The sequence below is a fragment of the Falco rusticolus genome, chromosome 8 (genome assembly GCF_015220075.1).
Source record: "Falco rusticolus isolate bFalRus1 chromosome 8, bFalRus1.pri, whole genome shotgun sequence".
Taxonomy (NCBI): domain Eukaryota; kingdom Metazoa; phylum Chordata; class Aves; order Falconiformes; family Falconidae; genus Falco; species Falco rusticolus.
Genome location: NC_051194.1, coordinates 33,551,738 through 33,574,150, shown reverse-complemented (window position 1 = coordinate 33,574,150; position 22,413 = coordinate 33,551,738). Strand labels below are relative to the sequence as shown.

At 39.8% G+C, this 22,413-nt stretch overlaps 1 protein-coding gene across 9 annotated transcripts in view; it reads left to right on the top strand.

Moving 5' to 3' along the window:
• KALRN (kalirin RhoGEF kinase) overlaps positions 1-22,413 on the top strand; it is a 526,710-nt gene that overhangs the window by 222,744 nt on the left and 281,553 nt on the right. For all 9 annotated transcript variants that reach the window (XR_005105961.1, XR_005105960.1, XM_037398618.1 and 6 more), the window contains exons 6-7: positions 12,581-12,703; positions 21,333-21,524. Coding sequence is in view for 7 of the 9 variants with exons in the window: in XM_037398618.1 (XP_037254515.1) it covers positions 12,581-12,703; positions 21,333-21,524 (315 nt within the window). In the remaining 2 variants the exon portion in view is untranslated. The remainder of the gene's footprint in view (positions 1-12,580; positions 12,704-21,332; positions 21,525-22,413) is intronic.

Genomic DNA, 22,413 nt, shown 5'->3' with positions numbered 1-22,413 from the left:
GAACCTGCATGCTGGGACTCGCAGTCTTTGCAGGCTATAGCTCTGAATTAAATATGCAGCTAGCTGACATCTGTTCTGTTTAATATGAAGGAGGCTTCTGACAGGTTGCTAATGCTTTCCACAATTTGTTGCCCCCAATCTAAAGTGAAGAGTTGTCAGAACAGGAAGTAATCACCAAGGGCTCTGTGGGAACTGTTCATTACTTTGACCACTGCTGGTCACACTTATTAAGATCCTGTTCTTGGTATCTGTAGGAAAGAACAGATTTTTGCAATACCAGGAGTTCATTATAGAAGTTTTCAACTTCCCTCAAAGCACAAACAGAGCTCATTTCTGCTAATTGGATTGTAAAATCAAAATGTCTTCATTATTAGTTATGTTCCAAAGGAGCTTGTAGCTTTTTCACAGTGTCAGGCTTGTATCCTGCTACTTTCTGATTTATCAGTCAAGGCCGCAGGGGGTCTGCCCCTGTGTACCAATAGCATTGTGAACATTTGCTTTTCTGCCTTTCTATCCACCAGTAGAAAGCTTGGGGACAAATCTAATAACAACAGGACAAATTCACAAGTACGCACCAACTGCTTTGTGCTGCTGCTACAACTGAAAGTAGCTACAAACCCAGTTTTGCCATCTGGTTTGAGGAAGTGTGGGATTGTCTTGCCTGCTGAGCAGAGCAGTACAGGGAACTGGATAAATCTATATCAGAAGTCCTCTTCCTGGTGGATGTTATTCTAGTGGTGGATGTCACCTAACCTTGTGGAGGAGGGGGCAGGACTCCTTTTGGAGCTTACCATTGACATTTCTGTTTCTGCTGCAAGAGGTTTGTTGCTGATTTGACAGCTCTGACAGTACAAACTTCCTCCCCATGACCCAAGTTCAGACTCCACAAGCAAAGCGTATGAGAATCCTCTGAAGGCATTTGTGGTACTGATTTTTCAGATGTGGACAGTTGTCCATCAGGAAGGGCAATCATCTGCCGGAGACTGATTGCTGTTGATCTGGGTTGGCTTTGGAGCAGCAAAATGGAAGTAGAAAAGATGCAAAGTTCAAAACTGAAAATTGGGAATTACAAATGACAGGGATTAACTGCCTTGCCTCCTGTCATGCAGGATGTCTGTCCTGCAGTGGGATTTCTGATTTGATGTGTAAAATAGATACCTCAGTGCTTTCCATCTTCCTTATAAATTCAGTCTGCCCTGTGCTGCCAAATGTGTTTGTTTTTTTCCAGGCAGCTAAATACATTGGCTTCACAGCGCTTGGAATTGAACCTGATCTTTTTGATGGGACTGTGAAAACAATAACAATACCTTGCTCCACTGCTACAGCTAAGGATGAGGAAGGCTTGCGTATTTCCTTCATGCTAAGTGTGCCCTATAGCATAGTTACAGCAGTCTGAGGCCACTTTCTGTCCGATTTGCACCGGATCATCCAACACACTTGTGACCTTTCAGTGCAAGGGGGCAGAACATTAACTGAGTGATGGCGTAGTTCCTGCTTTGTGTTTCCAGAGTCTGGCAGCAGTCACCTCACAGTCCGTCCACTACTGACTGTAAGGAAATGGCTCTGAATCCTGCTGCTGCTGAAAGTGGAACATGGTGTGCTGTGCTATTTGTAGTTTCCTGCTGCCGACACTGGGTACGCAGTTACTATTCCTCTTGCTTCCTCCATGAACATTAGAATGGGTCCAAAAATAATTGAAAGCAGTATGTTCTGACGGAATATTTTTGCATTTGCACAAATTTCCTCATTATTTTGCTTGCCAATTTTGATAGGGAGCATTTTGAGGCTGTTTCAGCTTCTCCAATTTGGCACCACTGGGAGGCACAGGAATTCTCCCCTGATCAGCATGGCAAGAGAAAGTGTTTTGGCATCTGAATACCAACCTCATTTTTAAGTCTTAAACCTCATTTTTAAGGATGAATATAGCATATTATAACCACAGTGTTCTGATTTAACTAATGAGGACAAGAAGACCCAAATGCTCTAAAGGGCAACGAAGACGACACATCTAGAAGAGCAGAAAGAGGCCCACACATACAGAAAAAGAGAAGGCGGCTGCTTTTTTTATTTATTGCTTTGATCCTTGAGAAGGTTAGGTGATAAGAGCCTAGCTGTCAGGAAATAATATAATTAAACTGTGTATGAGGTTCACAGACTTATTGTGCAGCATCTTTCAGATGTAGCTATGTGATTATTCCAAAATTAATGTCTTCCTGGCCTGGCTGAAATGCTTAAATGGCCCATACTTGGCAGAGCTTGGGGTCTTAAAATTATATCCTAAATTAGCCTTTATGTCTATTTGTAGTGAACACATAAGGGTGGGTGTGCGGTTGAGAGGTTACCTGCTAAGGAGCTGGTGATGGTCTTAAGAGGTGAAACCAGGAGCATGGTCTGTGGATTGTTTCCAGGAGTATCGCTGTCACTTTAAGCCAGGTGGCTTTTCTTCTTACATACCATGCACATTATGAAAACTAATTCAGAAATGTTTTCTTGAACCCTCATGTATTGCGAGGCCCCTCCATATTACTTGTCATCAAAATCCTGGATGCCTTATGTCCTGCACAGATGCTGAAAAGGTGTTGCGAGTAAGGCAGTTGAGCTGAGGAATTTTGCTCAGTTTATTGCTAATCACCACAAACTTCTGGTCTCGATTTGGGTATTGAGAGGAAAACATAGGACACAGATTCAATTTCCCTGATTCTTGTTGCGGTTTATACCCAGTCCATCAAAATTCCTCTGGTGGGATGACAGGCAGTGGAGGATGTCTGGGATAATATTTGCAGGAGTGAATTTCTGCTGCCGTTACAGCTATTTTCTGATTCTTAATTTTTTTCTACTGTTGTTCCTTAATGTCCCTGCCCAGCGTGAGCCACTCACTGTCCCTCAGGGGCATCGCTGCCCCCTTTGCCAGGGAGGACCCCACAGCGTGTGTCCCTCTCAGTGTCCCCCTCAGCAGCTGCCATTTTGTTTCCCTAACGCCTTGTATCCAGGCGCTTCTCTGGCAGATGGGTGCTTTGGCACAATGGTCAGGCTCTGGTGTATGGTGGCATTCCTGCTGCCACCCCCCTCTGTGCCAGATCTGGTGGGAACCGGCTGGGACCGGCTCGAGGGAGCTGGCGGCCTCCTGACAGACTGCCCACTGCCCTGCTGCGCACCCGCCATTGCACAGAGGAATGAAGAGTCACCCTCACACCCAGCAGATCAGTGTTCACAATCCTTTCAGCCCTGGGAAATCAGAAGTCACCGTGAGGGGTGAGTTGGATTTTAAGTTTTTTCCCAACAAGTCTGTTGGCTGAAGGAGGTCTTATGTGTCCCCAGGTCAGGACACCATCCCCCCTCCAGTTTGCCAGTGTCAAGGGAAAACATTGAACTGGTTGATTCATGGGATGGGGAAACAGCTGGGAGTGCCAGACATCCCAAAATCCAGAATAATGCTGATATCCTCATGGGTCCATCTGTGCAGAGATCCCAGCTCCAGCCCTGAAGTGTCATGACATGTCGGGAGTTTAAACCTGTGATTACACCACAGCTGTGTCTGTGGGCCTCTCACACAGGTGATTTGGGTAAGGGAAATGCCCCACTTCTCATGCGCAGCAGTAAGCATGTGCGCGGCTGTTTTGCTTTTAATGGCAGCTATTTGGAGTCATAGGAACATTACACGTCAAGCCAGGAATAGAACCAGGGTCAATAATAAAGTCACCAAACTTGTACAGCACTTTCAAGTTAATGAAATTCTATCTCACAGATTCTGAAAACTGAGAGGAAGATCCTTTATCTGGGGAGCCCACTCTGCTTTTTTCATCATTTCCACTGGTTTTTCCATTCACAAGGCTGTTGTCTATTTATCTCTTCTAGTATTACATTTCTTATCCAGCCAATTAATTAATTTGTATGTAGACAGCAAGCAGTTCTTAGTAGAATGCCTGTTCCCAGAAAAGGCCATTTCCACTTTATGGAATAGAAAATCCTTTCCAGGAATACCTGAGTGTTTGATGGAACTAAGTGTGGTGGAAAGGTACAATATTTCAAAAAGCAAGCAAAAGACGCAGATGCATAAAATACACCCAGATACCATTAGTCATATTTATGTGTTCAGTATCTGTAATTTTCTCCCATCTTCAACAATAAAAGTATAGCTTCTCTATTCAGCATTATAGGAATCACATGTCTGTCTTTGTGCATGGTTGTGGCTTGATACCTGTCAGGAAAGATAACCCAGATATCTTACTCTGGCATTTACTAGGAACATTCAGCGTGAGTATTTTGGAAATGGTGTTCTGCTACTAATACAAAAGGTGTTTGTCAAGTCACACATATAGCTAATTGTCTAATGGGTTGACAGTTGGGCCCATTGTCTGGAATAATTTAATGTGCTGTAGCTTAAATTTACTATAGTGTATAAATCATATGCACCGATATTTATAATGGAAAAACTTTGTTCATGCAGCGCTGAGGATACACAAATACAGCTGTGGGGCTGAATCTTCAGCTGGTGTAAATTGGCCTCATTGGAACAGCACCAATTTACCCTGGCTGTGGACCGCGCCGAACACATGTGAAAGGGAAAGATCTGGCAGAAGTTTCCGCTTGTCCATCACCATCTGTAAACAAGAGACAAAACCAAACACAATTTTGTATGTAGGCCCTGGGTTAGCAAAGCATTGAGATGTACGCTGAGTTCTATTTTAAACCTACAAGTACTTCGGTTTAATTAAGGCTGTATTTATAGAGTGGTGATGGGAATTACAGCAGATTGGTAATGTTTTCTGTTGAAACAGTTTTCATCAAATTTGTTGATTCATGACAAAAGTAAAAAAAAAAAAAAACTATCCAAGTTTTCTGGAAGTCCAAAATTTATTCTGGGGCAAGTACATTCCTATCTGAGAGAAGACATTTTCTTAGTGACCCTTCATGTAATCAGCCCAATGTCTGGGCCCTGTGAGCATTGATGGGTGTTAATGGCCCTGACCAGCCTCACCTGGGGCCTCCCCAACCCGTGCCCAGGGTCCAGGAGCCCTGTTGCAGCTCAGCTGTGGGGTATCAGCCTCCAGCTTTGCCACAGCCCTGTCCTACCCGTCATGAACCCTAGTGAACCAGGCACTGATCCAGTGATTTTGTGCCATGACCTGGGACCTGCTTCGCCCCTGTGGACCTGTGTTGCAATCATGGGGCTGTGTCTGAGCCTGGTTACCCTCACTGGACCTGATCCTGACCTGCTGATTGACTTCATAACTTAAGCTTGGACTTGTCTTACCAACACAACTTGCCTGATGATCTCTTGATTAAACCTGGATGCTAATAGCCCTCAGGGGCTGTGGGACAGGCTGTGACTAATGAGACCCATCTCAGCTGCTGGGTCTTTGTTTCTGGCTCCTCAGCCTTTGGGAGGCAGCTAGCTTGGACAGCCAGCGTCAGCCCACTGTTCTGCTGAATTTAGCTCAGAGGCTTGAGCAGAGGGATTCTTCTGTATCACAGGTAAATGTCCTGATTGTTTAGACTGTTGGCTCTTCTCATGTGCTCCTTTGTGGATGTGTTGCACTTTTGTTGGCCTTTTCCAGATGTAAAGGTGACCTACATATGGCTGATTCCAATTAAACTGTAGTTATGGTTCTTGTCTGGAGGCACTAGGGGACTTTCTTGATTGATTGCTTTTTGTAAAGGTAGCTCATGTGCAACTCTTTCCAGGATCAGGCCCTTCCGTATCAGTATAGACTGTGTGTGTACTGCAAATCTGTTGCATGGTATTCTTTTTTGCGTTCAATTACTGGCTACATTCAGTTGCAACAATGTAAGGAAAATGGCTTAATTTGTCTTTAATTCAATTCTTGTGACTACTTGGTTTCACTTTAAAAGACAGGAGTAGACCCTGTAGCTGGAAACTTGGTAAACCTCAAGAGAGGGACTCTGGCAGTTACTGCTCCATGTGTGTTATTATTTTGTTTGTGAAAACATATGAAAATGAATTTGCTTAGCTGTAGATACCCTCAGAGCAGAACTTTCCACTTTCTGTTGTAGATTAGTCAATTTAACACTGGCTGAGTAGTTTTGAAAATACAAAATGCACATGGGCTCTTATATGGACCTTTCTTTAATAAGCAATGCATGCTTATCTCTAGCATTTTGCAACCTGTGGAACACAGATATTAAGTTCTTTAGTAGTTGGTAAACGTATTCAATAAAACATATTTATTGTCTATAGACTTTAATTTGCTATAGCACTTGCCTTGAAAAATTTTACAGGGTTCACAATTTGGCAAAGATTGGAAAGCACTGATCTGATAGGGATGTCATCTGGCATGTAATTAGTCCTCTACCCTCTACTCGACTACAGGCAAGACATTCATTTAGATTAACACTTTCTTTTCTTTTTGTTAGCAGCATATGGAGGTATAGTGGGAGAATACACTTATGCCTGGTGCATTACATGTGAGACTGACTGGAATTTATTACAAAACCCTGCCTTATAGTTTTTTCCAAGTGCTTTTGGACTTGCTCTTCTTATTTGCAACATAACCTGATCGTGCTTGTCAGAGCAAATCCAGTAAATGCTACTGGTCTTTATTGATAATTATGCAAGAGGCTACCAAGAGAAAAGATAGGTAATGCAGGAGGTACTGATGTTGATTCAGTAGCTGTTGCTCTCCCATTTTTCTATCTTCTTTCCTAAAGCTGATGTGAGAAGCACTTAACGGGTGATCCTAGATGATGTCAGCTAGAGTATTTCCAGCAAAAAAATCAACATTCCACAAAGTTCTGTTGGTACCTTAGTTTGGATAGAAAGGTAACCTTGAACTAGAACAAGTGCAGAGGGAGGCTGTGTATCTTGTGAAAAAATAGAAGAGCTGGGCTCTAGTAAAACAAACAGCAGGGGAGACAATGAACCCTCCCTGTCCACGCTGGAAAAGGTTAAACATCTGGGAGGAAAAATTTTTTAACTTAAAGGACAGTGTTGACCTAAGAGCAAATGTGTATAAACTGGCTGTGAATCTGATTTGGGTCAGAGAGTATACGAAGATTTCCTTAATAAGAGCAAAGGTTTCTGGAACTGCTTCTCATAGGAGGAGCTGAGCTGTGGCACTTAACTGGTTTTCAGGTGCAGCTTCATCTGTTGATGAAAGGAATTTTTATACCGTGGTTCACTACTTCTGGCAGATATTGGACGTGACCTGGGTGGCCCATTGGGACTGTTGTCTTGATATGTATCCTGCATTGTTCTTCAACACAGTGTGGTTATCATTCTGCCCTTACTTACCCATATGAGGTTGATATTTATGGCTCAGAACTTACAGAGAAGATGATTTGCTAAAAGCAGGTTCATAATTAATTCCAGGCCTATCATAGTGTTACATAGATTTGATATTTATTAGCTGTATAAAAAATTTCATTAATAAATATATTCCGTTCACTGGCTGCCAAAACCATGAGGGCTGTAATCTTCCCATCAGAACCACTTGGCATCGATTGTGCTGCCAGCCATGTGATGGGAACATCATCCCGTGGTGTTCTGCACCACTGTTTGAGTCCAGTGCTAATGCTCTTCAGCGAGCTTTGACAAAAGCTGGAGAGCAGAGGTTATTTGAAACGATGTTATAAATCTTATTTTCTCTGAGGTGGGGCTGGACTGCACACGGTCTGCATACATGCTGTTCCATATCCGTGTGTTTCTTCTCTGTTCTCAAACAGCTGCTCTTGCCCTGTACTCACTAGCCTGCCAGATGTTACAAATCCAGGGAAAGTATGGAGTCACATTCTCCCTCTGTAGGACTTATTCATGACCAGCTTGAGACCTGCTGTTCGGTCTAACACTTAACCTGGATTTTCTAGTAACTCATCAACTATGATGACAAAACATGAGGTTAAGAACTCGTTGTTGCCAGCACAACTAATGTTGGAGATACGATTTGATACCCCAAGTCTCAAGTGAAGTGGCCTCAAGACCACATGTGTATTAATTACTGGCTCATGTATGATCATTAATGACAGGGTAGATGGTTTAGCAAAGCGTTGGGTGGAGACCCTTTGGATCACTCCCAGTTCTTCTGACTTTCTCATAAGAGACTAATTTTCTTAATTAAATGTAGCACTTAACATTCTTCAGCATATGCATTTGCTTTCCTTTTATGTATTGTTAGAAACAGGGACTACACAAGATAATCACATTGAAAGTTTATCTTCTATTTTAAGTATCCTTAACCCTTTCCCCCAGCTACTTAGTCACTGGAAAACTCTTAACTACTTAATTAGTCTCCAGATTATCTACAGCAATGTGAAGTGCCAGTCTGGGAGACATTGAGGACAGTTGGTTTACGTATTTTAAGTGATATAATGTCCAATCTTAGTTATTCTGCGCTCCTGTTTAGTGTGAATTCATGACGGCAGGAATGATTAGCCGACTTAAGAGAAGAATTAACTCTCTGGCAGTCAGCGCGACTCCAACTAAGAAGTAAGTCAAAGGAATAATTAAAGGTCCATTAATTTGATGATAATCAGTAAGCTAGGTTTTTTAAGGCAGTCTTTTTCATGAATGGGATGAGATCAATTGATGCCGGGCTGTACAGCAATGTTGTAATGACACGGAAAATCTCAGTTAGCTGACACAGTGTATCTGATTTAAGCTGATCTCACAGGGCACCTTATCCAGACTTTGCTATTCATTGTATTAAAACCTCATTCCTTTGTCAGGGAAACTTAACTTATCAAAGAATGTTGAACATTATTCTAGAAGCCCAAGTTAGCCCCTTAAAACGGGGGCGGCCCTCTCAGGGTTAAGTAAAACGGCAATTTTTGGGTCATTGCCATGATCACATCCTTAATGGTGTGCTTTAATTAAGCAAACCAGGCAACACACTCACTTCAGGAACACAGGAAGCATCAGTGTTTCTCATGTGGAAAACAAGTTTAAATTGAAAGCTTTCAGGAAATATTGCTAGTAATATTGGCCAGGACAGACAATGCTGACAGAACTTCATATAAAAACCTCCTGACTACACACTGCAAACTCACAGCATCATCACAAGTCACCCAACATCTGGTATCTTCAGAGCCTCAATTTCCAGTCATATTATTATGATAAAATTTTTAAGTCCATTATAGACTTTGTGGTCAAAGATAAAAATTTAAAAACACAATCCATTAGATCTCAAAAGCAAGTAAGACCCCATTCTTATGTAGTTCTTTATTTAAATCCTATAATTGTTAAGCAAGTGTGATCTGTGGGACTGTGTGATGTTTATAATTTCCATCCATCCTTGATTAGGAGGGTGAAAGTACAAAGTTTTTCATGGTGCTAGACCTGTGCCTTGAAGAAAACCCAATACTCTCTTATGGGTACTTGGGGAAATGTCTATAGTTAAGGAAGCATTAAGCAGAAATGCTTGAGGAGTTTTTGAAGGAACCAGCCCTGGAAACGAAAGTGATGTAGACAAATCCAAGCAGTACTTTGCCCAGGCCGTGCTGTTTTGAGGGTCAAGTTAGCATTTCCACACAGCACTGGATTGTGCCATGCCGAGGTACCAACTCATCTGGAACTTTTTTGAGTCTCTCGGATGTAGTAATGCACTGCATAAGGTAGACACGTCTGCAGTCTCGCAAAGGTTGCTGTGTAAAGCAGGAATGATTGTAAATACTGCTTATTATTCATTAAGACTCAAGAGCGATGAATTTTTTTACAGACTAAAGTGCATAATTAACCCTACTTTAGGCTGTAGTGAATCTGCATTTTTTCACTCTGCACTCATTCCTAGGCATCTTGCTTTATTTTCTCTCTGCTCCAAACCACATGAAACTCAAAACTCCTCATTCTCTGGGCTTTCAAGTGAGACTTGAACGAGTTGGGGAGAGACTCCAGACCATATTGATGGGGGATAATTTGCTACAGGCATAGGCCAGCTGAAACCCGAGTAATTTTTTATGGTGAGGATAATAGAAAGATTCAAAGTCTAAACTGAAATTGAATCTCCCAAAATCTGCTATTGTCCATGAACAGAAATTTAAAAACCATACTATTTTGGAAGGTGATACAGATATCATCATTGAGGTCTGTTACTTAAAATTGTGGAAAGTCATCCACACAATTGCTGTTGTGTATTTCAGTTGATTAAACAAGACAAAAAGATCAATTCTCTCTTAAATTTCTTTTTTTATATATAGTTTATTATCGTATTTTAAAAGGAAGAAGCATGGTTTAACTTAACCTAGATTCTTATCCAATAATATGTGTATAGATTAGATAGAGGAAATGCTCCCTATCCACAGAATAATAGATTACTTGTTTAAATTATTTGTCTTAAAAAGATCCTGGTTTGGCTTTGCTGGACATTAAAATAATAGATTTACTGTTTATTTTTAGTGGATTGCTGCCAGTTTTCTTCTCCCTGAATGTCTTCAGATTGTTTAAAACGTTTTAAAATGTTCACATCAAACATATATCTACTTACAAGAAATCTCTGTTGGTTTCTCAGCAGAGATGTAAAATCCTGTTGTTGGGACATGAACTTTGCTGTTATGGAATTTTTATTTCTTGGTTTTATGGCTTTTTTGCTTTAAGCCCACAAGTGTGGCAAATTATTTTGTGCTAATGTTTCTTATTAAATCTTAATAAAGTGAGAAAAAGAAATTCAATGAGAAAGCTTTAGGTGTCTCTTCAGGTTATAGAAAGTTGTTTTATTCTGTTTAATTGGCAATAATGTTTGAAACCCTGAGCTCATCCTTGCAAAAATCTTGTTATTTATACTTTCTGAAAAAATGGTGATAGGCTGATTTTGATCAGTTCCATGGGTACAAATGAGTAAGTAACTGTGTCAATGATATTACTTTGGACTTGCGTCGTCATAAATTGAACCAAATTTGGCCTTTAAGACTATTCATCAACAGAAAATACAAGCTAGCATAGACTCTGTAGTTGCAAGTGTATTTTCATAAATAAAGGATTAAGAAGTCAGGCATACGTGACAGATTTGGGGGAGCAGGTCAGTGTAGTGTGTCTGTGACACTAGAGCACTTTCAATGTTTATTTGCCTTTTGATGAAAGGGATATTCAGTATTATTTCTGTAAATCCACTGCATAAAGCAGTGCACTCCCATGCTGAATCAAGTGCCCAGCATGAGATTCTGAGTTTATTGCAGGAATCTTAGGTGACCCATACAGGGCCTTTCCTCTACGCTTAGGAGCACTGTCTCTACAGGTAACCGACCCTGAGAAACTATGGCAACATAGAGTCCCTGAGCAGTGGGCTCTGAGTGTTCTTCAGCTGTCACAGGCCAAAAATTGTTATTCGGTGCTAAAGAACAGAACAGCTCTTGACTGGAAGATGCGTGAATGTTATAAGAGAGATCTGGAGTGATCCTTTGACTGTAAGGTAATTGCTTAGAAGGTGGTTGCATCACTCGCCTTTTAACCCTGAAACCTTTCTCTTAACACCAGGGACTGTATTGACATGACCTCCACTGCTTCTTTAATTAGTTTTTATTTCCTTATAATTAATTAATAAGTTGTAGGTATTTTATTATGAAAGAGTCCTTATTAATGGACAGTTCTCCAGCTTGCTGGGGTGGAGATGAGGGAATGTGGTTTGAAGGGATTCTGTAACAAAAGTATTGCAGGAAAGAAGAAATCTGAGATTGCTGTGCCTGCAGAGCAGTAGATAGGAGTAAAGAATGAAAGGTTCTTACTTTGAATGAAGTCTCTAGTCTCTAAAACTAGTGTGTTAACCTTTGAATGAATTTAGTCTCTAACACCTAGAACAAACCAAAACAGAAACAGTCTCCTAGCTGACTATCGACAGCTTTTAATGAATGAATATGCGGCAGATTGAAATGTCATATTAACGTGCTATAAAATAAGGAATGCATTTCATCAGCTTTATTCAATATATTTCTATCTGAGTCTGAGGTACTGAACTATCCATTTTGCTTGGAAATACATTTAGAAGTGGGAGAAGTTGAAATGTGTACTCTTTATAGATATTAATAAAATACTTTTTTTTTCTCTCTTCATCCCAAAAATAATAAGTGAAAGGTAGACTGTGTTCTGGCTTTGGAATTGGAAAGATCTAGGAAATGTAAGTGTAGGAAGTCTGCTGGCTATTGAAGTGTAACATTTGGAAACTATGTATAGATGAAAAGGGGGGGGGGCAGGGGGAGAAAATTGCATCAATAATATTTATGGAATCTTTGGTCCATTTCTGGGTTAAGGGTACTTTATGAACTGCTAGATCTTTGGTCAGTGAAGCAACCCCTGATTTTAGGTCCCTCTGCTGCCATCTTTCTGTATATGAAATTCCCATTACTTATAGGAAAAGACTGTGGGATCACCTTACTGAGGAACATGTTTTATGAATTATGTTTCCTGACCCATTGTTCTGCTAATAACAAAATATGGTGATAACTTAAATGCTTCCATTGCTCAACAACAGCTTATTTTGATGAGGAACATAATGAGGGTGGTGGGTTTTTTTTGTCTAGGTTGTGTATACATCTGTCTCAGAACTGGTTTTCTGTATTTCATACTGTCTCTTATTTTTTCATAGTTGCTTTAATACTTTTTTTTTCCCCCCCCTCTATCCTATGTGGATACTTCTAGATGTTCGACTGGATCAGCCACAACAAAGAATTGTTCCTGCAGAGTCACACGGAGATTGGCGTGAGCTACCAACATGCCCTTGACCTACAGACGCAGCACAATCACTTTGCCATGAATTCCATGGTGAGTTGAAGGCACACTGTGAACAGCGGGTCTGTGCACGTGAGTGGGGCGAGGGCCAGCACGTGAGGCCACCTCCAGTTCAGAGAGCACTATGGACCTGTGAGAGGTGAAGGAAGGTCAGGCAGGGCTGTGGCAACAGCCCTCTTGCTGGAAAGCAGGGTGTTACTCTGTCCCCTCAAACACTAATATATGGTTATTTCCTTGGCTTAAGAGCAACAAAGTCTGTGGAGTTTGTTTACATTCTGGAGAGCAAATACAATATTTTTTAAGTTTTTGACATTACTTTGACTGGGAATTAATGAGAGCTGTAGGTGGCAGCTTAATTTATGTTTCTCCCCACACACCCTGCTAAGGTACCTTTCAAAACCCTAAAAAAGTGACACTAATCAAGCTGTCAGTTGTGGCCACGGTGGGATTTTGGCTTTTTCAGTAGTTGATCGGTCAGTCTCTTTGAATGCAACTCAATTTACCTTAGTTTTTTTTTTTTTTGGGGGGGGGGCATGACTGTCAGTATACATTTATAAGTGCTTTGCACACTTATTCTTTCCAGGCGTATAAGGTATTTGTCCTGGAAACTGCTCTGCTTTCAGCACAGAAATGAGGACAGAATGTGTTGATGTTTTGATTGTTGCACTGGGTTAGAAAAATGCATGCATATACCCCCTGCTGCAAATGCACAGAAGTCCTCTCTGAATGCTCTGTGTCAACTACACAAAAGGTTGCCCTGAGTAAACCAACTGCTGCAGGTGCACCTCTTCACGTTGTGCAGTCAGATTACGGTTGCACTTGGGCTGAGACCTCAAAGGTGGTGGCTGACATTTAAATTGGTGGGTGTAAATCACTAGAGAGCCACAGCCTACTATGCTGCCAAACAGCAAGGTACTTGAGAGCAGTGATCTGAGATGTGAAAAAGAGGTCCCAACTCTTTGCTTTTAGTAGTGTTAACCCTGTACTCTGGCCAAATTCCAGATCAAGTGATTAACTCCTCTGACCTAAACTTCACCCACCATTTCTGGCTGCCTAGGTATTCCTCACTACAGCACTGTGCCGCACTGGGGCATTGCTTAATAGTGGAAGATGAGAAATGTTTATAATGTCTGTTAATGTCTTTATTGTGATTATAATTGAAAGAAGTACTGAAAAACAAGCTCAAGGCACCTGATTCTTTAGCTTGCCATCACAATGCCATCTAGTAAAATACAGGATAGCACAGCCTTTACATAACACTGCTGGTCACAGGATCCCAACAAATAAATATGTCCTGGAGGTTAGTGCTTTAAAAGTCATTTGGCTTATGAAACATGCAAAGTCCATCATAATTCTTCAGAAAACACCATTAGAAGTGTCAAGCTGGAGCACCTCCCTTTATAATTTTTGTGATACGTCTGGTATTACTTAAAATAACTAGAAGGGAAACATGGAAAGAGATAATTGTTGTTAATAGAAAATTAATGAGTGGCAGGGAGTGTCCAGCTAATGGAAGAAAAAATATTTTCCTCCATTCTTCTTCCATCTGTCCCCAAGTGAAATTTTGGAAATGAGGAATGCAAGGGAGTGAGACATTTGCAAAGATCTTGGGGGAGCTTGTAGGGGCAGGGACCTGTGCTGTGGCTTGTATTGTGAGTATAAGGGTGTTAGCATGCAGGAGACGTCAGCTTGCTGCATAAGGGTGTTGGACTGCATACATTTGTGGTAAAGCATGCAGGAAGAGCAAGAGGAGACTGAAACTGAAATTATTCTTTCCTGACCACAGCCCAACTCCTGTGGTAGATTGCAGTTTTGTCTCTTGGCATGCACAAGAACTATGTGAAGACATTGTAGTAAAGATGAAGCCCTGCACATGTTCAAGGCAAGAGTCAGTGACAGTCAGCAACGTAGTCAGGACAGATTGATTACTTGAATGAAGCAAGAACAGAGGATGTTGGGTGATGACTCTCAGCATATTGGTGGGACGTTACATACCCAAAGGCTACCCAGCAGTCTGAGCCATACTTTGGTTGCTGGAGAAATGGGACTAGAAATAGGGATTAGGTCTGTTTCGTGTAACAGCACTTATGTGGAGTCTCTTGCTGATAACAGCGAAATTAATGGGAAAGAACCACCTCAGGTAACTGTAGCATCTTGAGGCAAGATATACACAGTCTATATGTTTTGCCAGGTTTTATGATGCACAGTCGGATTATGTGGGTTTTGGGTTTTTTTATCCAATATAGTTTCCTCTAAGTAAATTACAGTGGGTGATTTTAGAAATACATAATCATGTGATTGCTGCTGCACAACTGCCTTCATGCAACTGTCTTATTTTTATGGCAGTTCAGTTGTTCAGGCTACCATTTGATTTCTGTTGGAGACTGTTGGAAAATGATGAGTGCATATTATTTGATAATATTATAGTAAAAGTAGGCGATTTAGATCACTGTTCTAGATGCTATACATTTTCAAAGGAAGAAAAGGTCTTTGCCTTGCAGTCTGTTGCCAGAGTCTCTGCTCCTACAATATTTATATAAACAAATTATTTTGCACATCAAGAATCTTCTTGCATTGTTAACCACTGATAAATATATGTGAAGTTAAGGATTAGGATTAAGCAACATAATGCGGAGGGTGTTAGAGAGAAAACTATAGCTCTGGTGAATTTACTATTAGGTATGTACTCATTTGTGCTTATAATCCAGTATTCCTCAATCTCTTAATGTAATACCCTTGGCTGCAAACAGAAAAATGACAGGAATCCTTTCCTGTTTCTTTACCACACAATGGGGACTTTATAACCCTCAGATCTGTTTTCAGTCAGTCCCAGGTAGATTATTGTGACCCACCCAAGTCTGGAAACTTAAGATACTGGTGAGTTTTAATAAATTAAAACATTCATATCATTCATACCTGATGAGCTTTCAAGCTCTCTCATGCTGATTACAAAACTCAGATATTTAGCTAGATGCTTTGGACTCAAGACATGGAGATTTGTTCAAGAAGGATGACTTTTCAAACCCAGTTAGGTGGTCCTGCCTTTTTTTTTAACATATATAAATCTTTTGGTTTCCGTCTCTTGAGGGTGAACTAGATCACACTATACACTTTTTCTCTGAGAATTTGCTTTATAATTGTGATTTTGCTAAAAATTTGCTTTAATTTAGCTTTTTTTTTTTAATTAGTTCCAGCAACTGTTGAATTGAGAATAGTTCAGCTATCATGAATCTTAGTAACAAAATAATTAAAACTTTAAGTACGCTTATTGGCTGTGGGGCTTGGGGTTGTTTATGGTGTTTGGGGTTTCTTTTGTTTTGTCAATACGTTAAAATCGGTATTGAGAGAATGTATGGAGGAGGACAACGTAGCTGAGGATGACTGTTTTGCAGGGAAAAAATCCTACAAACTTCAGCTGAAGTTGCATTAGATATTGGTTCACTAATCTAATTGGATTATTAGATCACTTATCTAATTGGATTAGATAAGGTGTTTTCAGGAGGGTTTTTTTCATTATTTTTTTCCCTTTACACTATGCCTAGTGTACTTTAAGCCTTGCATAACTAATAATAGTTAAAATACTCTTTCCAGTTGCTCTAGAAAATACAGTCTTCAAATCTTTGTTGGGTCATGTCTTTTATTGCATGCTCTTCCTATAGATCTCTGTAGGCATGCTGTGACCAAAGCTACTTCTTGGAAAAACAATTTGTTACTCTTTTTTACAATATTAATTATGCCTTTTAAATGAATTATGTGGGATTTGGAGAACTCATGTATTTGAACTAATAAACTGTAGTGTGGGGTTTTTTCTTTCAAATAAGGACCATCGATAATTTTTTCCTGTGATTCAAGGCAGTGCTTGTTTTCACTTCAGTTTCAAAATAAATTATATTAGTCTTTATCACAGCTGTATGATGTTTATACTGAAGAAATAATACTTTTCACAAAGATGAATATTTAGCTTCAACACCTTTTGAGTAATCTCAATGTGGTAAATTTACTAGAGAAAGAAAACCAACAATGTTTCAGTATGACAAAATGTACTGGCTGTAGCTCTACACTTGGATACATGGTATACGTGCTATTTGTTCTGACTGAAGTTACTCGTATTTCCTTTGCTTGGACTTTTTTTATGCCCAGGTCTGTTAACCTCCTTAAAGAATGAGTTACTGCTTTCTGTGGAACATGCATTAAAATGGCAGTGTTCAATGCTGGCATTGCTGCCTATCCTGCTGTCAGGGAGTTAGCTGTCTGATACTATATGGAAATGCATGTTTTCCTAAGAAAGTCACAATATATTTCAAACACAATTATCACGTAAAGGCTAATGATAGCCTTTCAACAGCCAAAGTCTGTTGAAAATTTGCAACATTTATCTTAAATGAATGATAATTTTCTGTATGTAGGCTGAGCTAAAATGCCATCCAATATTATTCTGCAACAGGCTACATGTAATTGGCCTTATTATAGAAACTTAAAGGTCTTAAAGATACCTCATACATTTGTTTTGTAAGTGAAACATTCTGCTTTGGATTTATGTGTTGGGTTCATTTCACAGATGGTTTCTAAACTCACAGTAACATAGTGCAAACTGGGTTGGTTTGGTTTTTTAAAATTATTCTATTTTAAAGAAGTATTCAAACAATCTAATTTCACCTTCAATTAATCTGCAAAACCCTCCTCCTGCAGCCCACCTTTGCTGGTTGCATCACAATATCTGAACTGTTCTCTAGGAAATGAGATGAACACAGCCAAGCTCATTGCAGATTTAATCACTTCGCTCTGCTCATTTTTCTTTTGCAAGTGTAAGGTATTTCTTAATACGTGTATTAGAAGAAAGTATTATTCCAGCTAGGAACAAAATTAGGAGGGAAGGTCTCCCAGCATGCCCTCTAGATGATTAGGGCTGAATTAGTGTATTTGCTTGTGGGAAATCATTCCAGAATTGAAACTCCACTACTGTTAGTGCATATTGCTGAGACTAGAGATGTTATCCTACCAAGTGTTAGGGACTTCAGCAGTGATTACTTACACTGGAAGGAACAGCTATGTTAGACATTGATGACCAGAATCAAGGTCTTGTTTAGGTGACAGAAAGGAACTAAGAACTGGTGGTCGTAGAGGGGTATGTGCACTCGCAAAGCATTGCACAAAGCTTTCCTAAACTGTAAAAGAAACTCTGCATTCTGTGGTGCTTATGCACATGTGGGGAAACTTTTGGTTGCCAGTCAATTGACTTCTAGAAGGCAAAAATCCCCCTTTTTGACTAAAATTTTGAAGCCGAAATAAAGTAAATGAAGAATTTACATGGACAGTACTTTTGGAAAATGTGCAAATACATGTAAAATAAAGTTTTTTCAATGATAAATTATATATGTTAGCCAAAACTTGGGTCTTTCCTAGTGTCACAACAACAGAATGTCAACTGAAGTGCTTTTGTTGTTAGTTCTAGATACTGACCTATTGTAGCCATACAATACTGACCTATTTATAGCCATAAATCAGTGATCCCTTGCCGTCCTCCTTGGGGGACATCTCTCAGTTTGAAAAAAGGTGAGGCCTTAGGTTATATTTAAAGTGAGACTCTCTATGAGCCTGCTGGTAGTGGATTTTCCAGCCTAAAGGAAAAATAAAGTCACAGACATTAGCTGTTCTATTTCATTTATTTCCTATTAGGATAAAAAGATTGATATAATACTGACATAGAAAAATCTCAATGCATTCAGTTTTTAGAGGTGAATAAACCAGAGGGAAAGGAAAGTTTAACTGTGAAATGTCAGGAGTTGAATTTTGGCAGCATAGGTTTTTGTTCCATTTTACTTGGAACATCACACGTTGGCAAATAAACATGAAAAAGGTGGCTTGCAATTTTATTCTATTTCAAGCTGGAACAGAAATGTCTTGCATCTTGTGGATTGTGGTCAATTATTTTTTTTTCTCTTGAAACGAAATTCACCTTGAAGCCATATTTCATTTTACCTCAATCCACAACAGAGATCCCATTTTTCCCAGAGATCCCACCTTTCCCAATAATAGTGACACTGGATAAAGGTCCTGAGACTGTAAAATGTGTTAGGTAGGATGCACTATCTTGAGTTCCAGATTTTTAGCTAAGTCTTTGCTCAGTCTCCTTTTACTGTGAGACTTAGGACAAATCTTATGTGTCCAAGCCCCACTTCAATGTCTCTGCTTCACTGAGGTGGTACAGGTAAAGTGGAAATAAAGAGTGCACGTGTCCAGAAGTAGGAGGTATCTCATTTACACTATCCGTTGGAGTTCTACGGAAAGGCACATCACATGTGATATTGCACTTGAATCCATTTATGGCTCAGAAAGCAACAAGGGAAGCGTAGGAGTGTTTGCTGAGCCAGTTCCACGTGGTGTGCTAAGAATGGAGGTGTGACCAGGTGACTCCCAAACTACTTCTTGCTTTCTGCTGGAAAAGCTGTGGAATTAGTGAGTTGGCTACAGGATGGGTTGGTACTCTTCCATGAAAACTTATCTAGGAAAGTAACATTTAATCTCAAAGAATCCTCATCTCTGTATAAAAATATAACAAACGTAACAATATATAAATTTCCCTAACTTAAAAAACAGACTTTAAGAACATCTGCTGTATATCAATTAATCTCACATTTACCTTACTACTAGTTAATACATTAGTATATGTAGCTATAGGGAGCCAAGGAACTGACAGTTCTTTTCCTCCATACTCGTTGCATTGCAATGGCTGAGATAATTCCGAAGGGGGGAGATAAATAAATAAAAGCAAGATTAAAATGACTACTTTTTACATGAAATCAAAACTTCTTCCCCACATTTTCTTTTCCTTCAAAACCAGCAAAGTTCCATGTCTTCGTTTGGTGGACTTATCCAAGCTTTAACAACTGTAGTGATGCTACACTGCTTTCCACCAGAACAGCTGACCTGAAATGTTGCAGAATGATCTTGGCTGAGGCTCAGTCATGAAGATGTTCTGGAAGAAAGGCTTAAATATTCAGCCTAAATTCCAGTTTCCAACCTAGAGGGACACCAAGAAGTGTTTGCCTGTGGCTGGTGCCAAAAATTCTAAGTCATGATATCTTTTTTAGTAACTTTAAACTCCAGAACAATTAGAATTAGTTTCTCTAATTGTACTGAAAAAAGCATTTTTATTTCTATAAAATTAATCTGACACTTTTAAGCCAAATCCAATTTTTAAGAAAAGGCTGTATAATAAGGGGGAAAAACAAAACTGAAGGATGGGTATTGCTTTACTTCTGTGTTATTTATGTAACAGCTCTCAGTCATGGTGCTACCAGGGAGAGCATAGTGGCTGTAAGGATTGTGGTCCCATCTTTCCTTCCTTTAGCATACCTGCAGGTATGATGAGTGTACTTTGTAGTTATCCCACACACTTTGCAGACATACTTTGCCCTGCTTCACAACCTTGTTTGGACCTGTGCCTGCTCTGGCAGTGCTCTGTTGTGTTTCGTGTTTGGATTGGCAGATACCTTTCAACATTTTGCTCCCACTCACTATGGTGAGGTCCTGCTCCAACAAACACTTCCACCTCTGATTTATTTGCCCGTGAGTAATAATGTTAAAATCATCAGGGCTGTGGTTGTCCTTGTGCATAAGGGTTTTAAAGATTCTACTCTGAGAAATTCCTTCTGAAATACTTTAGTGAGACAAGAAAGCGGTGTGTCAACATTAGCAAAACATCTCAAATTTTGGGATGCTCCCTTCCTCTGGTGAAGAGGAAAGAGAAAGGAGAAGTGTTTACATCAAATGACATCCCAGAAATCTGCAAGATAGCTGTCATTTGTCTTTTGATGGTGTGTCTTTGTAAGACATTGTCATGATGGCTAGCTGTTTTCAGGTTTACATTCCTATGCAGAACAAGGGTATTTTAATGGAATTACATTGCTATTCACAGTCAGTTTGAGGGAAAAATAACTATCCTTCCACTGCTTCAAGGCTGAATAAAAACTATCATGAAAAATTCTTATGAAAGAACAGAAAATATTACCCTTTTAGTAGGCTTTTTAAATCATTCTAAATTCAGTATATAGTTAAATTGTATCTCTGCTGGAGAACAGCTTAAAATAACCTACAGAAAAGATAACATTTTAACTGAAGAATATAATTTAATAGACATTTCTATAGAAACTCTTATATTTCTATGGAATATCCTTATGAGCTTTTAAATTCTGTAAGACTTTTCCATTTGTTGACACAGTGTGTATGTAAAGGATTGTTCGAGAGTTCTCAGAGGATAGAAAGCAAACATTTCACTTATGAATATGTGGATATAGCATCCAGAAATATGAAGTAATGAAATAGAAATATCAAGAATAAGATAGAAGCAATGAGTAGACCCTAACAGGTGAGTAAATAGCAAAAGTATGGTAAATTAGCTTTACATAAATAAATTAAAGGGGAGAGGGGGAACTAACGGTGTTAGACAATGGCATAGATGTGCAAAAAGATTCCTGAGGGATGTATCTTTAGAGTGGTAGGTAGTATGCCTGCTATTCATGCACATTTAAGTGGGTGGTTGGTTGTTCTCACTGAACTGCTTGGCTTTACTCCAACTGATGGTGGTTGGAATGTGTACTGGAGGCAGAGGGTGGTCACGATTCTTCCTTCTCTTTATTTATGTGTGCTTTTTAATTTTCAGAATGCCTACGTCAACATCAATCGGATCATGTCTGTTGCATCAAGGCTTTCCGAGGCAGGCCATTATGCTTCTCAGCAAATTAAACAAATATCTAGCCAGCTGGATCAAGAGTGGAAGAGTTTTGCTGCAGCTCTGGATGAGCGCAGCACCATCTTAGCCATGTCTGCTGTCTTTCACCAGAAAGCTGAACAGGTGAGCTGCTTTTGCGAGTGGCAAAGTGATTCACTGCTACTTTGATAATGATGCTGCTGCAGTTATTACCTGATGGCTTTTGGCTTACATGCAATGAGGTTAAAAGCCCTGTTCCTAGTTGATCAGTGTCTCGGAAGCAAATAGTAATGTTTCCCCCAAAAGATGGCACATCTTCCCTGAGTAGGCAAGAAAATATTTTTTATGCCCTAGTGATGAAAAAGAATCTGATCATAACTGAAATGCACTGGTGCAGTAACATGCTGCTTCATTTCTATTGCCTAATCAGTGGTGTGAATAAAATCAGATTATGGTCAGGAAAACAGTATGTATCTGCACTAATGTATATGTGATGTGTGCCTTGCGCACGGGAATATTGACACATATGACATAGACCCATACCAGCAGACAATTTCTAGGAGCCAAAGGACATTGCAGTGCTCTCTATAGCCCCAAACTTTTTTAGACCTCACTAAGCAGAGATCTCAGAGACAGCTAGGAATATCCAAGAAAATATTCCATGTCTCTGAACTCTGGTTTGTGTCTTTAACAACTACTGGAATTGTTCCATAATTTTCATAGCCACAAAAGGTTGGAAATATGTCTGTGAATAAACCTTCTACTTTTTTTACACCTAAACCAAGTCCACCTAATGACGTACGTCAATGATCGTACGTCAATTACATTAATTTCCCAGTGACAAACACTGCTTTGGGGCTCTCTTCAGTATTGTTGTGTGCTTGTTTTTCAAAATATTTAATATCAGAGCTAGTAAGTGGGTATGCTTAATGTTTATAGAATGACCCGTACTACAAGTGTCTGAAGAAGAAGTTATGACTGATAAGCCAGAAACTATACCTCATAAGACAGAATATATGTTTGGCTCAAGAGT